General features: G+C 40.0%; 2 protein-coding genes across 4 annotated transcripts in view; both read right to left on the bottom strand.

The window, feature by feature from the left end:
• The window catches only part of scap (SREBF chaperone), a 29,248-nt gene extending 22,611 nt beyond the window's left edge, over nucleotides 1–6,637 (bottom strand). The window contains exons 1-2 of one of the 3 annotated variants that reach the window (XM_084557252.1): nucleotides 6,465–6,637; nucleotides 1,267–1,467 (exon numbers count right to left, since the gene is read on the bottom strand). In XM_084557252.1, coding sequence (XP_084413378.1) covers nucleotides 1,267–1,388 — 122 coding nt within the window. In that variant the 5' untranslated portion in view covers nucleotides 1,389–1,467; nucleotides 6,465–6,637. Of the gene's footprint in view, nucleotides 1–1,266; nucleotides 1,468–3,407; nucleotides 4,065–4,581; nucleotides 4,791–6,464 lie in introns of those variants that run through there. The other 2 variants (XM_084557251.1, XM_084557250.1) reach the window with 2 other exon arrangements.
• A 91-nt stretch (nucleotides 6,638–6,728) lies between these two features.
• Nucleotides 6,729–10,382, bottom strand: elp6 (elongator acetyltransferase complex subunit 6). The gene is made up of 7 exons (XM_084556499.1): nucleotides 9,823–10,382; nucleotides 9,582–9,660; nucleotides 9,417–9,487; nucleotides 8,816–8,940; nucleotides 8,361–8,568; nucleotides 8,079–8,240; nucleotides 6,729–7,257 (listed from the first exon to the last, which is right to left on the bottom strand). Exons 1-7 carry the CDS (start codon nucleotides 9,874–9,876, stop codon nucleotides 7,132–7,134), a joined length of 825 nt encoding a protein of 274 aa, XP_084412625.1. The 5' UTR covers nucleotides 9,877–10,382; the 3' UTR covers nucleotides 6,729–7,131.
• Between the last annotated feature and the right edge of the window lie 10,275 nt (nucleotides 10,383–20,657).

The raw sequence follows: 20,657 nt of genomic DNA, 5'->3' as shown, positions 1-20,657 counted from the left end.
CCTCCCTCCCTCCCTCCATGCTTCCCGCTGCCTCCTCCGCTCTCCTAGGTCACTGTAAGTCCACAAAGGCCTCTTTTGTGTGGAGTCAGCCCCCACCCCCTGACAGGCAGATGGAGGGACAGGCATCCCATTCTCACAGAGCCACTTTCTCACAGCCCTCTGCTCTAGTCCTGCCTTTAGCATCACCATCGTCGGGCTCTTTTACTTCACCCCGGGTTGCGGTCGGTCGTCTATTAGGTCTGCACCCCTGCTCGAAAGTGCTGATAGGACAGCACGCGGCAGGTTCATATGTGTGTTTCAGATTGTTGAGGTTTCTTGACAATGCTCACAATCTCACGAAGCTCAGTCATCTCTCTGACCCACGTCCTCTCTTTTTAACCAGTAGCAAGACTAGATTTGCACGTATTAAGCGAACATTTGTGTGGTGGTGTCAGCGGGGTGTCTGTGTTTGCAGATGGCCAGTTCAACTGAGTGATGCTGGTTACATCTCTCTTCTTTGCAATCTATTTTCTCTATAATCTACTCTGTCTACACCGGATGACTTTCTTAATGTTTTAAAAGAGGCTGCACAAAAAAAGCAGCTTTTATCAGGATGTGTTATACATCTATGCAAAGCCATTGCTGCTACAAAAGGTTTTAAGGGTCCAGTTATTTTATAACAGAACTAGTGTGAAGAGAAAGACGAGATAACAGCTCAAACTTTCAGTTTTTCCTGTGTTGCTTTCATCTGTTGACAAGAAAGGTGACATATTGTTGATAAATGTACAAAAGGTTCGAACTTTGCCTATTACTGTGTAAAGTGGATGTCAATGAATATGTTTACATAGACTAATATTCCTCTAACCAGAATAAAACTGCCTGATGTAACCATCTTAGTCACAACAGACCAACCTGATCCAAAGAAATCTGAGTAGAATTGGTTTTGTAAAGGGTGGTGTAAACCTTTGATAATGCGTTCAATAGGAAAATATCACCCTCTAATTACCATGATCTGGTTATTAACAGCTATCAGGACATTCTGAAAAGATGAACAAAGCTGAAATTGAAAATGTGTCTTCTATCTGGAAAAAATGTCATTGTTTCCAACAGATGTGACACTACACTGGGCAGAACCACTTTGTCAAAACAGTATTGTTACTGTGGTAGATGATTTGGGGCATGTAAACACATGTCTGTTATCAGATCATTTGATTTAGCGTGTAAATAATTCAGTCGTAACCTAATTTTTAACACAAAAACTTAAACACAACTTCGCAGAATACCTACCAGCAGGTGAGGATGCTGGCAGATGTGAAGAGGATTATGGGGACTGGGTAGGAGGCACACAGCAGCCCATGGCGGTAGAAGGCCGCCGAGATTTTCTCCCTCAGCTGCTCGCGCAGCGTCATCTTGGTGGGCGTGGTCAACTCCCGGCCATTGGGAAGCACTGGGCGTCCAAGGACAGTGCGCCGTGGTGCATCCAGGGACCTGGGTGTGCAAGAGAGCCAACAGATTGACCTCACAGTTTCAGCACAGACACACAAAAGGGTAATATTATAAAACAATCAATTAAACAATCAATTGCTGTTTTGCATACACTGAGGTTTTCTAAAATATACAATTTTCTACCTTTATCGAGCACTTTTTTTTTATAGGGAGGCAGGCAGATTTCTTTTTAAACCTTTAATTTGTTGTGGAAATATTTAGAGAGTAACTTGCGAGTTACTCTTAATAAACACAACTGGTAGTCATCAGCTTAGGCTTTTCTGGCATAAATTATTTTCCTGACAATTCAAAGTGACGTGTTCAAATTGCTATTTTTCCAAACATCTGTTCAAAACACACATATTCTGTTCATTATCATATATAATGAAGCAAACCATAATATACTCATATTATAAAATATATTATGAACAATTGCCTTTTTTGTTTGTGCAAAATAACACTGATGATAGACTGGCTTATTGTTTTAACTATAATTAGTATCTAAGATTTTGGTTCAGTATTATGGTATGTAAACAAAATACCACATGAAAACTAGTATTAAAATACAGTGATTGTTGTTTTAGTTTGGATAAATAAATTAAATTAGTCTTAATTGAAAGACTGAAAAACAAAATGAATCAGATTACCCAACAGAAACAATAGTTAGTTGAGGGGAAACAAATTTTGTGGTATTTTTACCCAGATTGGTTGAAAAGTTGGAACCAATAATCAATACTTTGGACTTTTCCTAGTTTTCCACAGACCATCCATGTCCAAAATGTCAATTTATCTGAAGTTGGAATGAGCAAATATGTCATTTTATGATGATCATATTATTTATCATCAAAAAAGATCTGTTTATTGTTTACTGGCTCAATGTTTCAGTTCTAGAAGAATCTTTTAGATGATTAATACTTGTGTCAATCAATCAATCAATCAATCTGTATAGGACACTCTGTTGCAGATTTCTACCCCAGCAGCAAAATATTTTGTGTCTCCCAGACAAAGTTACACAATAACAACTTTCTAATATTCAAAGCTTGATGTTAAAAGTACATGAGGGAAAACTTTAGCCGGAACTTTTTTATAAATATTATGTAACATTTTATAAGGGGAACATTTTGCTGTACATCTCTTACAGAATAACAACACACTCACGGCAGTCAACTCTTTACTGGGAAGCTCTGTCCTCAATACCTAATTAGTCACATACTCCTTATGCTGACACACATGCTTCCAAGTAAAAGCACAGTGTGTTTTTCCTTGTACTGCAGTCACATGCTAGACGGCACTACAACACACAGCTCATTCAGCAGCCAAAAAAGTGTGGACACATTCCCCACCGTTAAAAACATCCAACTCTGGCAGAGGAGCCGGACTGAAACAAACACATGAACGCCTCATCAATCACACCTGGAAAATGTCTACCTCCAGTTTCCCAGAGGCTTAAGCAGAACATGACGCGAGGTTGGCAGCATTTAACAACAAAAACACACACGGACAGTATGTTTTCAGAGGTTTTGCTGGTTTCAATATTCAAAACTCAATTAACATTAAAGTCAACTTCAGTGGAAGAAATGTGTGTAATCTTCAAGTTGACTGACTTCACTTCAAACTGAAGCTGATGCTTCAGTTTCCCTTATCGACTCAATCTCGGTTGACTTCTATGCATAATCTCGGCTCTGCCTGTCTGTTGACTCAGGTGACAGGTTCAGTGCTGCCTACCAGTGTTTGTAGTTAAACACTGCTTTATTACAATATTTAACTGGCTTTCTTGGCACACACGCTGCAGATGGATTTGTACAGTATCTCATTATTGATTCTTATCAAACAATACTTAAATCTCTAAGCAGCACCGTATACAGACATTTGTTAACAACACAGTATCATACACTAATAAGCTGTACCCATCATTCAAGCCTTGCACTGTTCTGAGACCGTACCTGCTAATAGGAGACCAGTTTATCTCCCTGGCTCGAACCCGTTTACGTCCCCTGAAAGCAGCAGCGCTGGGTTTTTTTAGCTTGATCTGTGCCTTGTGGTTAACATAGTACTCCCTTCTTGACTCAGGCAGAGTGTGCAACTGCTTAGCTTGTCCTCCTGGGAGCAATGGAAACATTCCCTGGGAGGAGTTCGCCTCAGGAGTCCCTTGATCTGCCGTTATAAATACTACACAGTAAACACTGCAACATCCCAGTGAGCTTGCACAATGGGTTCTGTAGAGGTGAAAAGAGGGGTTTGAAGTAAAGGCTTTCGACTCTCTGTTTTTGAAGCAGCGTCGACTCTCAACCAGGTTCTAGTTCCACTTGCCATCTTGCCAGGAAAAACCTTCAATGAATGCCTCTATCTCTCAGCTGTCGGTCCAGTTCACTGCATGCTGTACAGTTACATGGGTGTAGCTGCAAGGCCTGATTTGGCAAAGACTGAGCAGCATCTCCGTCAGTAAACTAATCCGGGATTGAACTGATCGGAAATTCAATGAGCAGGGCTCAGGCCCTGTGGCCACCTCCCACTGCTTCCCTCCTCCTTAGGTCAAACTGCCAGTGGTCTATCATGCAGGTTGTAGGAATCCAAAACATTTCCTTCTCAAAAGCACAAGTTTAACGGCGTCTCCACAACAAAAACTTCACTACTAGAACAGAAATTAATACCAGTCATAGGTCAAGCACCGGTTAGCAGTAGTGTCAGGCTTTGTAGTGTCAGGCTCTGAAGAAGCTGCTTGGAGTCCACAAACCCTACGAAGAGCTTTAGGCTGTGTCCATTCTCCAAAGCATAATTGCATCAACATTCAGTGACACTGTTTCATAATGAAGAGCACGTCTCAGCACGTCTACAGACAAATAATAACTTAACAATGAACAGTCTATATTCTTCCCAAATGACAAGCCAGGACACTTACTTACAACAAAAATTGCCAGCGCAATTTCAGTGTGCTGCTCTGTACCTTAATTAGATGCCTTGCAGATTCAGTTAGATTTATAAAGTCATGTGCCTACAGCAATGCTGGGTGCAAAATAATGCATAATCAGTTTTAGCTGAACATTTTCCAACTCTATTTTAAAACCATGCCAGTGCACTTGCAATGGAATGGAAGATTTTGCAAAAAAAACAGCTTACCTCTTTTCAACACTTCCTAAAATGCCCAACTTGAAGGCATCTCCAGGGTTTATTGAGTTCAATGGCATAATCAGCAGCTTTGTGGCTCATGCAATCCATTTACACGACTTAATAAATATCTTCAACCGAATTACTGCGAGCGAATGTCCACAAACCGTACGAAGAGCTTTAGGCTGTGTCCATTCTCCGAAGCATAATTGCATCAAAATTCAGTGACACCTTTTTTATAATGTTGAAGAGCACGCCTCTGATCAACAAAGACTATTAGTGGTGTTGTAAATGCGGAGACGAACAAAACGACTGCAGCACAACCTTTTACAACCAAAGCTGACGACAAAAGAGGGAAATGTCCAGTTAATCAGTAACCATGTTCTTACATGTTAATAATAAATGGTATGTCACAGGCAGTCCGTTTCTGCAAGTAATTTTCTATTTCTGACAAAAAAACAAGTAGAAAAGGAGTTCACAGCAAATTTTTAGCCAATTAGTTAAAAAAAAAAAAAAAAAGTTCAAAAAGTTATCCAATTTCACGAAAGTGGTGAAATAACTGTCACAGGAACACTGGCAGGGATAGCGAAGCTGATGCAATGCTGTGGCAACATCACCTGCAAATAACTAGTAACTAACATGAATCCTACAGCCAACATCAGAGGTGCCCGGGGCTTCTTTACAATGTTCTGAATTTAGATCCTAAACAAATAATGTTCTGTTTTGAATATGTACACTATTTGCAAAATGACAAGGAAGAGCAAAACTGGTTACATATGATTGAGTAATCCCCCTCAGTAACATCAGCAGGCCTCTTAAAACACCATCAACAAAGCAATTAAACAATTATAGTTTGACACAAGAAGAAAACACTAAACAATTATATGAAAATAATGGTCTAATTTATAATATGTTCATATAACTTCAATGTCTATAGAGAACAAGAAACCCTCACCTGTTCACCCTTCTGTTTTTCCTGGCTATGGGAACAGATATGTGTAACTGAATCCCCTTTTCAGAAACCTGCAGGCAAGTGTCAACAAGCTAGCCAGCTACCATTATTGAAAAGCTAGCTGACATTAGCCACCCCAACCTTACTAACTCTAATCACACTTTAAGTATCGCAATAACCCCTGGATTAAATTTATACTTGGACACAGATTTTAGACTTAAACAAAACTCAAGACGTGCTTATCTGTGATGAGACAAAGCCACTACTTGTTAGCTTGCTAACGTTAACCTGCGTCAGTGTGACAGATCCTCTCTCGCGTGAACATCACAAAGACAATTTGAAGAAAATAGAGGCCAAACGTACACAATAAATTTAATTCTTAAATGAGCTACCACTGCCAAAAGCAAAACAAAACAAATGAAACGTTACTTTAATATATTTTATGTTTTTATGTTTCGACTCTAGACAATTTGTGATAGCGTCAAGTTAAAGACTAATACTGCTAGCAAACGGTTAGCCCTGTTAGCTCTCCAACGAACCCGGCTCCCAATCAATGAGGATTTGACCAGAAAAGCTTATATTAAGCAAAATGGGGCCATACATGATGCGAGGGGCTAACGGTACCAAATTAGCAAATGCGGGATAGAAAAACCATGGGAAAGTGTTCTGCTTACAATGGTGCCAAATACCAAAACAGTGCTAATTTAGCTTGCTTGGCACTAGCACGGTGTTGTTCAGCAATGTGGTTTGTAGAAATGTAATTTCTCATGTCGTCAAACTAGAAATTAAGGGTGTGAGCTAAGCAAATGCAAACTCGCTGCTCTGACCATAACAAAGATAAACAGCTACCGTTATACGATTAAACAACTCAGATCCCAAATCCCATGCTTTCTACGAAGCTGTCTATTGCAACGCAGCTAATGCTAGCGGGCTACACACTTGCCTTGACAAACTTTACAGACCACAAGATGAGGTTGTGGTCCTTCTGGGTAAATTGACGTGCAGTCTCCGTGTGTATTGTTCCGTTGTTTTGGTTTGAGAAAGCTTAACGCTTTGCATCTGAGCACTGGTGCTAAGATGCAGAGGAGCACCGTTTGAGTATCACTAGTTGTCAAATCCCAGTGAAACCTCTCCACTTCGACCTCTCACCCTGAAGTGTGGAGAGGCAGGACATAGAGACCCCTAGTGGACACGGACAGAGACAACATTTTACTTTTATTCAATTTTATTCATAATTAATTTATTCATCGACTAGCATTGCAGCTCATTAAGGCAATGTAGGAGTATTCGTTCAGCCAAACACTAGTAGTATAACTACCAGCCTGGTAATTGTCCATTTGGAGTTCTATAGCCAGGTAACATACAGATGTCTGCATTCACAGCTCACTGTCAGCGCACAAAAAAGGACCATCCAATTCAACAAATACAGGCAACAGTATGAGTCTGTGGTTAGAATGATATTCATACAGGCAGGATGAAATCCAAAGAACTTGTATCAGCTGACAGGATCAAGGTGTCCCTCATCCAGGCGCTCTGGAATTGACACATTTTTATTCCCGTCCCAGCTTCTGTAATGTCTTGTGATGTTTAAATGAAACAATTAAAGTGGACTAGAGAACAGCACTGGATGTCCCACGAGCAAAGAAAGAGGCTCCTTTATCATGGACCTTGTACTGAAAGAGCTTCTTCTGTGTGTGCTGCCCATCACCGTGTCTCCTCCTCCAACACACCTGCACCTGAAAAAGAGGGTTGGTTTACTGTTTGTCTCAGTATTCTGTACACCTTGTACAACATGTACTGTATGACTTTGTTCAAAGTCAACATGGAAGTGGACAAATATACTTGATTTATGAAAACACATGTTATTGCAACAAAAACAATGACGTTTACAGCTCAGAATATTCTCCAGAAAAACCTTAAAGTTACTACATAATCCAAAAATGCACTCGTAAGGGGAAGGAAGGTTCTTCGTATCAGCTGTGTGCTTGGCCAGCAAGTGCTTTTTAAGACCTGACCTACTCCGGTGGGGCAGGATTTGTTTTTCTTTTCCATCCACAACATCCTTCTGAATCGCTTCCTGACTACAAAACTACTGTTAGGGCCGAGGTTCAAGTCACAGAACTTAATGCTTGCATTAATCATATTTCTAAAGAATGAGTGGCATTTAAAGGAAACCATGACAGCTTTGTGTTAACCTTGACAGCCATTTTTCAGCAAAACTGCCGAAAGTGATTGATTACAGGAGATTATTGTGCCATTCTATGGCGTGACAGTAAACACACTTAATTTGTGTTTTGATCTGTTAACATTATTCAGCTTTGGGGACTTGCAGTTTGACATTTTGGACACTGAGAAATGATTAACTGAGAAAATAATAAGTAGATGAATCTGTGATTAAAATAACCATTAGTGTTTACAGGATGCACATAAACCTTTGATTTTTGAGCCTCAAAAGAGACCAGATTGGGTCTTAACGATATTTGAATTATATGTACATGTTTATCTCCTGTTAGAAAATGTACAGTATTTAAAAAGAACTCTATCTGCATACACACACCTGCCCGTGTATGTCCTTGCAATAGCCAGTTGGGAGACCCTGAACATGAAGAGTGAGGCTACATTGGTGTGTCAGGCCCTTCAGGAGCCGCTCCGAGCCCTCATCATCTCCGTCATCCTCCTCTTCTTCCCCATCGCATCGTACCAACATCACCATATTACCCTGCAGTCAAAGTCATGTTAACAAGAGCTCTAATATGATACATTTGCGATTAGTTGAATCATAGTGAGCCAACTGAACATGCAGCAAAACAGTGTTCATTATTCTTTACGATTGTATGACCTGTAGCTGAGAGCACACTGTGGCCCGGCAGTAGTGGCTGAAGTCCAGCACGGCTCCAGTACTGACTCCTAGACTCAACAACACACTGAGGTCGTCCACCAACAACACAGGGGGTCCCCACTCTTCTGTTCCTTCCTCCCCTTCACCACAGCTGCTCACACTGGACTGGACAAACTCGTACAGACTCCGCAGGCCAACAGCAGGATCCCTGAGGAAAAAGGGCAAAATCTGTCAGACTGGACAAATCTGTTGTGTAATTTATTCCACTGTAATTTTTTTGTAAATATATTATGTATTATATAAATATATTATTTGTGGATTTGTAATATTGATAGATATTAAAATAAAATGACGACAAAGTAACAGCATACCAATAAAAATATCTAAAGGTGTGCAGAGGTCAATGCTGATTATGTGACAAAAGCTGAGAAAGAACTGTATTTATTTGATTGTACCTGAGGAATTCCATGTCTTTACTTCCTGTGCCGGCTTCTTGAGTAATCAGAATAGACAATGACTCTTTCAATCCCTCAAGGAATATCAGCTGACCGTTCTCCTTTGCTTGTGTTATATTTACACCCTGAGGACACACGTATCACACACAAATATCCGCAGATGTTAAAAAGCAAATATCTGCTTTCTGCAAAAATTCTAAATAACAGCCCTGTAGACCCATCAGTACTTGACCAACTGTCATGTAAATCAATACAGAGATGCTAATTATTTTCCACCTATCGTCATGTGGCATAGCATTTTCTTCCTTGGACCACTTTCTGTGATAGGTACTGGCCACTGCAGACTGGACACACCCCACAAGAGCTGCAGTTATGGACATGTTCTGACCCATCATCTAACCATCCCAATATGGTCCCTGTCAGAGTAGTTCAAATTCTTCCATTTGACCATTTTCACTTGCTGCCTGATCGATCCCACCCACGGATAGGTGCCATGATAACCAGATAATCAGTGTAATGCCCTTCACTTTTCAGTGGTCATAATGTTAGTACTGATCAATATGGTAATGTCAAATGAAGATTTAGAAAAGTAGACACTGACCAGCCTCTGGCTGATGTGACTGTAGTGACTGAAGGACTGCACCAGACCAAGAAAACACACTTTGCATCGAGCTACAAAAAGAAAACACAAACATCAGCTCTTAAATTAATTACAAAAAAAAAATCATCTAATTCTGACAACATACAAACAGGTGTTACACCTCACCTCGAAGGTAGAAAGACAGGAAATGGTGAATGAGGAAAGAGGCATCACTGTGCCTGTCTGACACCAAAATAAATTGTTCCTGTTGATTAAAACGTTATTACAAATATGCCATTAGAAAAGTAAGGATGCTGAATAATTTGCGACACAACTGCACCAGTGTAACATTAGCATGTAGGACAAATTAATAAATAAAACAGTACTGTTCATCATTCTCTAACATTTAAAAACGTTTAATCCTCACCTTTGTGAAGCTATCTGGAGTGGAGTTCAGGATACTGTTGAGCTCTGTAAACATGGCTAACCTTATTAGCCAAGCTAACTGTAAATAACAAGCTAAATAGTTTCTAAGTGAGCTAAAGCAATGTTAAATATGATTCGCAAGCAGGAGTGCGTCTAAATAACTGTCTGTTCACGGGTTAAAATGTAAGGTCAAAGATTCTGCTTTAATAAATCAAAGGTTTAAAGGCTCTCCTCTCTGCTAGCTGAGGAGCTAATGTCAAGTAGAGGTGGGCGGATCGATCCAAATATCGATAATATCGATACCAACGTTGGTATCGAGATTGATCGATACCAATGTAATGATATCGATACTTAAGTTTCAGTTTCTCTCGTTTCATTAAAGAAGCGACCTGACTCTGTTTGTCTAGATGCCGCTGCTGTCAGAGCAGATCAGGCTCATTTTGCTCCCCCTCCCCCTCGCGTGTGTTTGTTGTACTGTCATGTGACTCTGCAGCGCCAGGTGACCGAACACCGCCCACCGCTACCAGCCAGGCTCGGCCAGCAGCAAGGCATTACACACAACGAGAGAAAGAATGGAGCTGTTCGGTTATATTTTCGGGCCGAAAATGAAACGATAGCAAGTTGTGTTATTTGTAAAAAGGTGGTAAGATACAGTGGTAACACAACAAACTTGTAAAAGCATATAGAAATTTTTAAAATTGCCGCCCACTTGGCCCTATACAGATCGATGATAGGCTACGACGAAAAAAAGTGCACGAAAGGGGAGAAATGTTGTCTTATTTTTGTATTGTATTGTACTTCCTAAACACTTCCTTACATTATTTATAATATTTGTTGTGGAGTGATAATTTTCTACACTTTGTTTATTTAAGAAAAAAAAATCCAGAAAGAAGTTAAATGAAGGGAGAGATTTAGTTTTTATTATCGATATCGGTATCGGTATCGGCGATACTGGCCCAGTATTTACTTGGTATCGGATCGATACCAAATCTAGCGGTATCGCACACCTCTAATGTCAAGCATGCTCTCAAAGATGCAATTAACAAAACAGCAGGTCTCACGCTGCACCATTTTCCCGCAGCGGTAGACCGCTGAAATGCCACTGCAAATAATTATTGCTCCACAGAATTTTGGATACAGAATTATTTTGAGCAGACTTGCTTAAATCATTAAATATGTGTATATATATATACGGTATATACCCTGAAAACTACACTATAGACCTACCCTTTTATAAGAATTTAGTTTGAAAAACGCACCGCCTTCTTAATAGACGATCTTTGCTTGCACAAGGCATCGTCTTTGACGTCTCTATCTGCGTTTGGTATGCAAGCAGTGCCATCTGCTGGTCATGCTGTGCTAATGCTTTTACAAAACAGTTCATGAACACTGAAATTTTTTGAGAGGTTCTGGGATATGGTCACTGCTCGCTCATTTCAAAACACTTTTGGACAACTGTGAGGATATTGTTTTTATTTTAGAGTGGGATCGCCATGAAAATAAACCACAGCACAAACGCTATTTATAAGGATGCATCAAACAAGAAATATTCAATAACCTCTTGGAACAACAAGTCTTATGACACCTGATGTTTCAGAGGTTCCTTTCATAGAAATGATCCTTAAATTTGGAACTTCTGCTTTCTGTTCTTGTGTATACCCAAGTATGGCAACAATGGTGCAATCAGCATCATATGAGAGAGAATATGTTCACTTTAATTCAACATTCTCTGGTGTTATTTGAAAGAGGTAATTATGACTGTAAAAAATGATGCTGCGGTTTTGATTTTACTCCTCAAATAAAGACATGCTGACTGATACAGCAAATATTCTATCATCCTATCACTTGAGGGAAGGTTTGTGTAGAAGGGCAGAAAACCTGCACATCCAGGTCACACAAGTCATCCATTTTACACTCATGTTTCATGCAGAACAGCTGAATAAAACAGTAGAAAATAAAATGGGTGCAAATTAGCCGATCATGATTTATGTTTCCAATCAGCAGATGGCAGTGTGTAGCTCTCAAACAACTTAAAATCAAAGAGATCAAAACTGTTAATGCAGTAAATCTGAATTTTTCCTGTGGCCCTGTTTTTATTACAGCATAACATTGATCCTGTGCTCAATTATCACGTTCCCGTATCCCAATAATTATATATTAAAGGTGCATCAATTGATTCAGTGACCACTTAAAGTTGTTATGCTAGCAGTCATTTATACATTAAGCAGAAATGGAATGACATTAGCAATCATTTGAGTCATGTTTTTGTTTAGTCTACAAGTCTCGAGAAGAGTATTTTTGTCTCTGTAGCTGCTAAATGCTCCATTTTGTTTACCAGCTAGCTTTGACTTTCTGCTGCTTCTCGTTGGCTCTCTGCTGGATGCATATTGTCGATTAATCTGAGCTGAGACAAAACCAAAGCAGTTCTAACAGTAACACTGAAACAATGTGTTACATAATGCTAAAAGGTTGTTTCCTGAAAAAGAGAGTTTTCTTTGCCACTGTCACCTGAGTGCTTGTTCTGAGGTTTCTGGTTGTGGGCTCTCTGAAGCATCTTGACACTACACAGCATAAATAAAACAGGATTAAAATGACGTGAATGGCTCACTTCCCAGCTGGGGGATATTTCTTGCATGCCATACACCCTATTCTTTGTGCCCATGTGTCCAGTCTCTCTCAAGAAAAGGTGATAAGGAAATGGAATACACACTGCAAATACTGAGCCTTGTCTTTTAGGAGCCAGGACCCTTGGTTTGTACGGTTGATTTTGCAGCATCAGTCATGCAGCCAAAGTGGCTTAAAGGTGTTGGACAACCCTGACAAAGGAACTTATCAACAGTTTAACCTGTATTGTAAATCAGTGCATGGCAAACAAAACTGCAAGTAGACACAGCAGTTGCCTATCCCTGTATTACTAGCTTACCCTAAGTGGTGGAAACGTGACGGCACTGTGTCATGTGAGACGTGTAATATAGAACAATCCATTGAGCATACATCGACTCGTCGTTTGGCAGACTGCCTGCTTGTTATGGTATAATTGTTGGGACAGATATACAACTGTCTTTGAAGGTTGTCGGTAGCCTTTGTAAAAACTTTCCAGGTCAAATTCCTGCAGTTCATTAATCCCTTATTGATCTATTGATTTATTTATTGGTTATACTGATAAATACTTGGCAATAATCTAAAAAAAAAAAATCATTTTCTATTCCAGAAAACATTGTGTATTTAGCTCTTCTCAGTTGCCAACCATTATTTAGTTTTGGTGCAAGTCTGTGTTTCCCTGCAGCAAACTGTTGTCCATTTCATCTGAGTCACTTCGTCTGTTCAACCTTTTATTTACTTCTACATGATGGTCAGCCTTCCTGTTTCAACCTGACATACTGTATGTTAAACTCGACAGAAATGTTTGTGAATTTCAATTTCCCTGAATGAGCCAAGACAGTGAGATGGATAGTTCGTCAGGGGGTGTAGGGGTTGAGTGTCCACGGTCTCGGCCGCTGAGGCTCGTTGATCATGGAGGCCGGCAGTGAGTGAGTACTGACAGGGCTGCAGATAGAACACGGAGGAGAAGGTGGGTATGTGTCATCCTCCCACCTCAGGACTCGATCTTTGGGTCTGCTGGGGCCGTTAACAGTCTTGGCCTTTGGCCCGTTGGGGATCTGGGGTGTGGTTTTGGGCACCCTGTAGAGGTAGACTTCATAGTGTGCAAAAGGTCCTCTGGAAGACTTAGTCCTCTTGTTGAGGTGGAGCTCCAAGTCAATCGTCACCTTTCAGTGCAGGAATAGACTGGTTACAGATATGCAAAAAAAACTGACAGAAACATACAACAATACCCACAATAGTATATTGTTGTTTACACTAAAAAATATAAAGCAACTTTAATATATTTTGCTTAAAGATCCATAGTACACAGTAGCTTCCAAGTTTCCAGTATGTCAGTCTGGTTTTGCAATTTTAATTTGAATTAAATTCAGATTTATCCTTACTTATATGAGTCTCTCTGGGTTCCACCAACCTGTTCATTGCTTACAGTGGTGGTGGAAATGTGGCTGTGTGGATTAACCAACCACAAACAGCCCTGCTAGCAACTCTGTGTCTCAATACAAAACTGATGGGAATGTCATCAGTTCTGCCTTTATTCGTTTGAAAACCAAAGTATTTCAGTTAAGCTGAAGGAAAAGTTAGTATGTTACCTAAAAGACACATCATCCAGGGATCATGAATGTCTTTAACAGATTCAGTCCATTTACCAAATAGTCATGTGAAAACGTGCTATAAAAAACTTCGGCCTGCTGGTGGTACTTGATGAAATGTGAGGAACACTTAAAGTCATCTTCTAGAGACCATGAATGCTTGTGTTGTGGAGCATCTGACAGACAGAATACCACACCACTATGCCAAATAACTAAACACAAACTGTATTATACATGAACACTTTCTTGTCACCAAGACGGAATTAGCAAACAACACAGTGAAGAAAAGAACAAAAAACACTTGCTGCATCTACATGGACACTTTTGCTCCACCAGTAATCAAATGAAAGTGTATTATGTAATCGCCTCATGTAAACAGAACAGAGAGGCCCAACTGGATTAAGAGGTGGGTGTAAACTGTATAAATATATCCATCTAATAATCACATTTTATCTGGTTGATATGAATCCATTATTTTTTCAGACACATGAACAAGGTGTCTGAAAAGATGAGCAAAGGTGCAGTCAATTTGGGCAGTGCCATTTAAAATGCATGGTCATCTTGGTCATTTTCTTCTGTTGAATTAATTCAATGTTGTCAATAATGTCGGGAGGTGAAGCGTCTTCTTGTTCTGTTATATTTCTGGCAGAAATATACATGCTCCACAGTGGGCCGGTCCACTTTGGATATGTCAAAAAAGATCTATTCTGTTTTCAGACATGTAAACTTTTGTATCTTATCAGATCATTTGATTTAGTGTCCATGTAAGGCCAAAACTCTAATCAAATTACATTAAGAAACTACAATGCTACAGGAAAAAAAGGAAACACTTTAACTCTGACCAAAACCAACAACAAAAGCACAAGCCAAGACTTTATTTGGTCACAGGGGGGCTTTTCATCATCATCAAACTACAGCATCTGCAGAAGTGAACAGATGGGTCACATCACTCTCAGCCCTCTGAAGTTGTTGCCATTACACTGCCCCGCTGCCAAACCGGTCACTCACTCACATGTAGCGTAGAAAGAAGGGAGGATGGGAGGGGTGGGGGAGGCTACTCTGCTTTTGAATGGTGATGTATCACCAGATTTCCATTAGAAAAGAAGCCAGAGGGTCCTGTTCTGATCAGCAGCATTCCTCTGAGCCTCATTAGTAAACTAGATGGTGCCAAAGTGATTCAGTTGACTCTGAGAGTAAGAGGTGCTCTCTTTCTCTCTCTCTCTCTCTCTCTCTCTCTCTCTCTATATATATATATATATATATATATATATATATATATATATAGATAGATAGATAGATAGATAGTTAGATAGATAGATAGATAGATAGATCTTTGTCTGCATTAGATTTAAAAGAAAATTGGGTTATAATATCTGATTATGCATTACTCTATACGTGTGCCTATTATCATGGTACATTTTTTTGAGTTCATTCCTCCATAGTGCAGTTTTTTTTTTTGTTTTGTTTTTTACACAAATACATGCATGATTTTGTGTGTGTGTTTGAGCATTCATGCCTCCTTCATGCACCACTATATGTGTGCGCCTGCCTCAGCCAATCACAACAGCCTCTCCAGGATCCTAACACCATCATTCCACCACATCGTCAGCCAATCACCATCTGCTACATCCCAAGTCCCAGCAGGTTTGACTCGGAACAGCGGAGGAAAAAAAAATTCACATGCCATCACCATGCTCTCTTTTTTCTAATTCTTTTCCTGCTCACAGTCTTGATAACGTCCACACGTTTTTTAAACCCTTGAGAGCACATTTGCAGCTGCAAATGTTCTGAAAGTAATTCACTACATTTACTCATGCACTGTGTAGTCCTGAGGTCCTTGTAATGTACTAATTCCTCTTTTTTTTTAAGTACTATTACTATGCTATTCTTCTTTGTCTGCTTTAGATTTCAAAGATAATTCTTCTTCATTTTGTTCACCTCATATTTACAGGTTATATATACTTTTTTGCATACAAAGCACAATAAAATAAACATGATGTTGTAGATTTTAGACCAGAGAATTTCAGCTTTGAAACCTAATTATTTTGCTGACAAATCATGGGTAGATGTTCCTCATTAAACTCACATAATGCTTAAACACATTTTTCTTTGCAGCTACAGAAGCTACTAAAATTAGACCGAAGTCAAGATGAGGGCAGTGCTGTGTATGTGTGAGTTTGTGTGCCATCCAACAACTGTAAATGACAGCTGGACAGCTGCGTTGGAGAGGATTAGGGTTCCATGAAGAGATCACAGGGGGAAACATTCAACCTAAAGTGGAGTGGAGAGCCGTTTTAATGCTCAGAAAAGCTACATAAGAGTCACTTAATCTGCTTCGTCCATCCTTGTGTGTGTGTGGATGTGTGAAGGCAGAGGAAGCTGGAGGTCATCGAGTTTGGATCTCGTCTGTTCAAACTGCAGCCTCGGAATGGGTTTCCATAGCAACGACGCCCTCTGTCTGAAGACGCATAAAATCGCCGCCAGCAACAGATAAGTGAGAAGAGAGAGATGAAGAGAGGGATGCAGTGAAAAAGGCTGGCGGACGTCAAAAGCACACTGACGCCCAAATAGGGTAGTAAATACGGCTGTAGTAAATACAGATCAATGCAGTTTTTGTCTTGTAGTGAATTAGGTATTAGGGTGGTGGCATCCTTGTGAGTTAAAATCAGTCCCTTCTAAATCCCTGGTCCTCCTTTTCACAATGGCAAAAATGCTTTGTGGAATATTTTGCATTTCCGAACCTTGCATTAATTTTTAATTCCTAGAAAGCATTACATCCCATAACAGTGACGCTAAATACATAATCTCATATTACATAATTTTATGGAGGGGAAACTACTGATCATATTGCAAACTATACAGTATTTGCAATACGATGTTCCATTTTTTTCATTTTGCAGCATAGGTTGTGTGCCACTATAAGCAATTATCCGAGCTATTTAAACTTTAATTTTTATGAAATTGAAATCTGTGATTGTGTCAGTGACATAATATTTTCTGTACAGTTTGTAGGACTCATCGTTTTCTGGTAGCTCTTTTCCAGGGTAAACGTCTGTGGGATACATTGGACAGACATGGCTTGACATTTCTGGCAACATTTGGTTTGGAATAAACAGAAGAACACATAGCACAGTAGCGGCAGCATTAGGCATTGTGTTTGAACAAAGACAGCAGCACCACCTCGTAAGTCATTTTAAATTTAATTGTTTTGAATAAAGTGTGAAATTAGTTTCTATTAATGCTAGCGTTTGCAGATCGTGTTTGGAAATGTACATGCTAACCGGAATTACTAAAACACCAAACCGTTAAAGCAAACTTCATGGGCCTATAGAGCTCCAGTAGCTCACATCACCATGCACCAGCAATCACAATGCTGCCACATGGAGCTCCGGTAGCTGACGTCACCCTGCACCAGCAATCACAACACCGTCATATTGGCGGGGAAGCGCACTTTTTGAATTACTATTCAGTTGACAACTTCAAGCAACTAACTAGCTTGTCCTTGTACCAGTTACAGAGTAGAACGAAGGAAAATTAATGATGTAGCTGTATATCCGGATACTGCAGGTCAGGATCATTGTGCCGGCGGTTTCAGTCCTCAACAAAAGCACACCTGGGGCACAACAAGGGTCCGTGATATCTAATCTGTCGAGTTGTGCCTTGTACTGGTCAATTTCTATCTCTTTAATGTGCGCAGTAAACTCTGACAGCCTGAAATGAGCGCTGGCACCATTCATTTTAACTCACAGTTCAACAAAAAAAGACACGTGACGTCTGGAGCTCTATAGTGTTCTGCAGCCAGTAACTGGTGAGGAAGGGAGTAGTCCTGATGGGCAAGCTCTACACTGTATGGCAAGGCTACATACCCTGCACTGTAGCAAGAAGTGCAGACCGGAACACACGGTCCAAAATGCTTCTCCTCGTCTGTATCCCTCAGTGACCAGACAATCACAGAGTGGTCTCTCTCCTTCTGCCTCCTACACACCACCTATTTGAACATCTTTTCTCTTTTTTGTGTCATGTTGATTCCAGTAAGAGTAACTGTAGCTCAACTGTAACTCTAACCTCATTATGAGCTGTTCCAATTGCCATTGTTTAAAGTTCACAGATGAATACAACACAGCTGAATAGCTGCAGACAAGTGTTTTAGCTGCCTAATTACACAAAGCTGCCGACACACCAGCACCCAAATATAAATCCTTAAAATGACATAGACCACTCACACAGGCTATGACATAGTCTCTGTGTAGGTTTGTTGTCGAAGTATAAACCAAGCTTTAGGAGCATGTAAACAGGGGGGCAAAGCTCCATTAAGTCAACTCGTAAAGTTGAAATAGGCTTTAATAAAGCCTCTATAATATGTATTCAGATCAGTGATATATATTTCATTGTTGCAAATTATTACTTTCTACTGTGTTTTTACGTGTGACATCATCGTTTAGTCAATGTCGACTTGACTTTCACCACATATTAGTTGAATTTAAAAAAATATTTAAAAAGATATTCAACCCCAGCGCGTAAACTAAAGAGAAAATGAGGGCATCAAAATCCTTAGATGCCTACAACTATGTCTTGAATGATCATGAACAAGACTTAATGTGCAAAGATTTAACAGATTTTGTGTTGATTGAGCCTAGTTACTGCCTAGCTAGCGGCAAGGCTGGAAACCATAAAGTTACCTACATATTAGTGGTCCGCTAACATTAGCAGAGGAGCAGCAGTGAAGCTGACTAGTGGACTTTACTGCTGTGCCATGACGCTTTAAGCAGGAAGTCAACTAGTCACCAATCACGTGACAATAACAACATGGACGCCTCTGCAAAGACAGGTGAGGAGCCCAGTCAGTCTTACAGCCAACTAGCAGCGGTTCATTCAAGTGTGTGGAAATACTTCACTAAAGATGAAACCCATATTACCATGACATGCAAAATATGTAAGTCAGTCTTGGAATACAACAAAAGAACTACTGCAATGCACTCTCTTCTGAAAAGGCATCTGCTAATGCTAGCAGAGAAACGGACTAAATCCTCTGGACAGTAGTCAATTAGTGACTTCACTAAACGTCCTGCTGTAACAGAGAGAAGGAGGCGGCACATCCTCAATTTGTTGATGAATTTCACTGTCGAAGCTAGTAGACCAGGGGAAATGAAACATACATGTGTTGGTCCTGGTACTGCGAACTGTATCAGAAATAACAACTTTGCTGAAGTCAAATATTAAAAAGTTGCTAAAATCAAACATTTAAGAAGATTATTTTTCGTAATTTCTACCTAGCTTGCTCATGGAGTTGGTTGGATCCTTCACTCTCTATTAGAATAGAATAGAATAGAATATCTTTATTTGTCATTGCACAAGTACAACGAAATTTAAAGTGCCTTCTCTTAAAGTGAAAAGAGAGTGGAGCATTTCTGATTAAATTAAATGGAAAGACTGTCCTGGTTACATAGGCTACGTGTGCTTGTTTGCTGGGTTGAGAATTAGGCAACAGGTGTTCATGTAGATAATATTCATACCAAACAGCAGCATTTCTATGGCAGATTTAGCTGAAAACAGACTTTTTGAATTTCTGTTTGTTGTTATTTACCCCCTGCCTGACTGCAAGCACGTTTTTGTGCATGTCTCTGCAGTGGACTGCAGAGACATGCCTATCTAGGCACAGTAGGAGGACATGTTATAGGCGGTGAAATTGAAAATAGACAGAGTGACTTCAGGCTTTTTCTGTTTGTCCGGCAAACCACTAGCTTGTCTGAATCAAATGATTTCTCCTCAGTGTAGTCGTCCTCCAAAATTGCTCATTGCCCTCCCTGGTATAGTGCCATCGGAGGGCTCTGTCTCTTCAGTGTCGCCAGCCTGCGCATCAGTATTTCTCCGTTTCTGGGGCAGTTTACAAAAACGGACTATTTTGCCCTGGCTTTAATTTCGTAAAATTAATTTTTACATCCAGGGGCAACACAATAATGACCTCCCCTTTGTCTCCTGATGTCCTTTTGCTCCTCTGTGTCCATCTTTCACTGTCTTTTGCTATATCCGTGTTCCACTATATTTAATGACCTTTATATTTCACTGTGTGTTTTTCACTAAATGTATATTTCACTATGTGACTAAAACATTTTTTTTCTGCTATCTATCTTTCGCTATCTGTCTTTCTCTAGCTCTCTCTTCTCTCTATCACTGTCTACTGCTATCAGAATTGCCAAGCCAACCAACTCACTGATGTCACGGGGCATAGCAAGATGGCAGCGCCCATGCTAAAAAATATATAGCATTTTCTCTTTATATGGTAACGTTTGTCATGTGTGTTATATATTGTTGATAAGAGCGAAACTCCATCTATCAAATGCGGTTTACTTGATTGCTTAATTTCCCCTTTAAGCTGCTGTACATGGAAAAGGCTTTGGAGAAATACTGCATTTTTTTCTTTATCCCATCTTACAACACGCTGTGAAGTACTATTAAATGCTATTGACAGTGCCAATTTAGGCTAAACATATCCGCAGCACACGTTGAAAAGCGATAAGCGCTAGCTGTTGAACAACCTCAGATTTTTCTCGAAGTGAGTTCATGATACCCAAGATGGACAAAATATGCAGCAGCTACAGTTTTAGATGAGAATTTATTATCATTTAACTGTATTTTAGTGGCT

This window comes from Chelon labrosus (genome assembly GCF_963514085.1).
Source record: "Chelon labrosus genome assembly, chromosome: 12".
In the NCBI taxonomy this organism is placed as follows: domain Eukaryota; kingdom Metazoa; phylum Chordata; class Actinopteri; order Mugiliformes; family Mugilidae; genus Chelon; species Chelon labrosus.
This window is presented reverse-complemented; position numbering and strand designations above follow the sequence as displayed.

What these genes read in the sequence shown, in the direction of transcription:
- elp6 (XM_084556499.1), bottom strand. Translation starts at nt 9,876, where the DNA reads ATGTTTACAGAGCTCAACAGTATCCTGAACTCCACTCCAGATAGCTTC. An exon ending in CCTGTCTTTCTACCTTCGAG is followed by an intron (nt 9,488 to 9,581) that starts GTGAGGTGTAAC and finishes TTCTTTTTGTAG; the next exon opens with CTCGATGCAAAGTGTGTTTT. An exon ending in GTCACATCAGCCAGAGGCTG is followed by an intron (nt 8,941 to 9,416) that starts GTCAGTGTCTAC and finishes GTGTGTCCTCAG; the next exon opens with GGTGTAAATATAACACAAGC.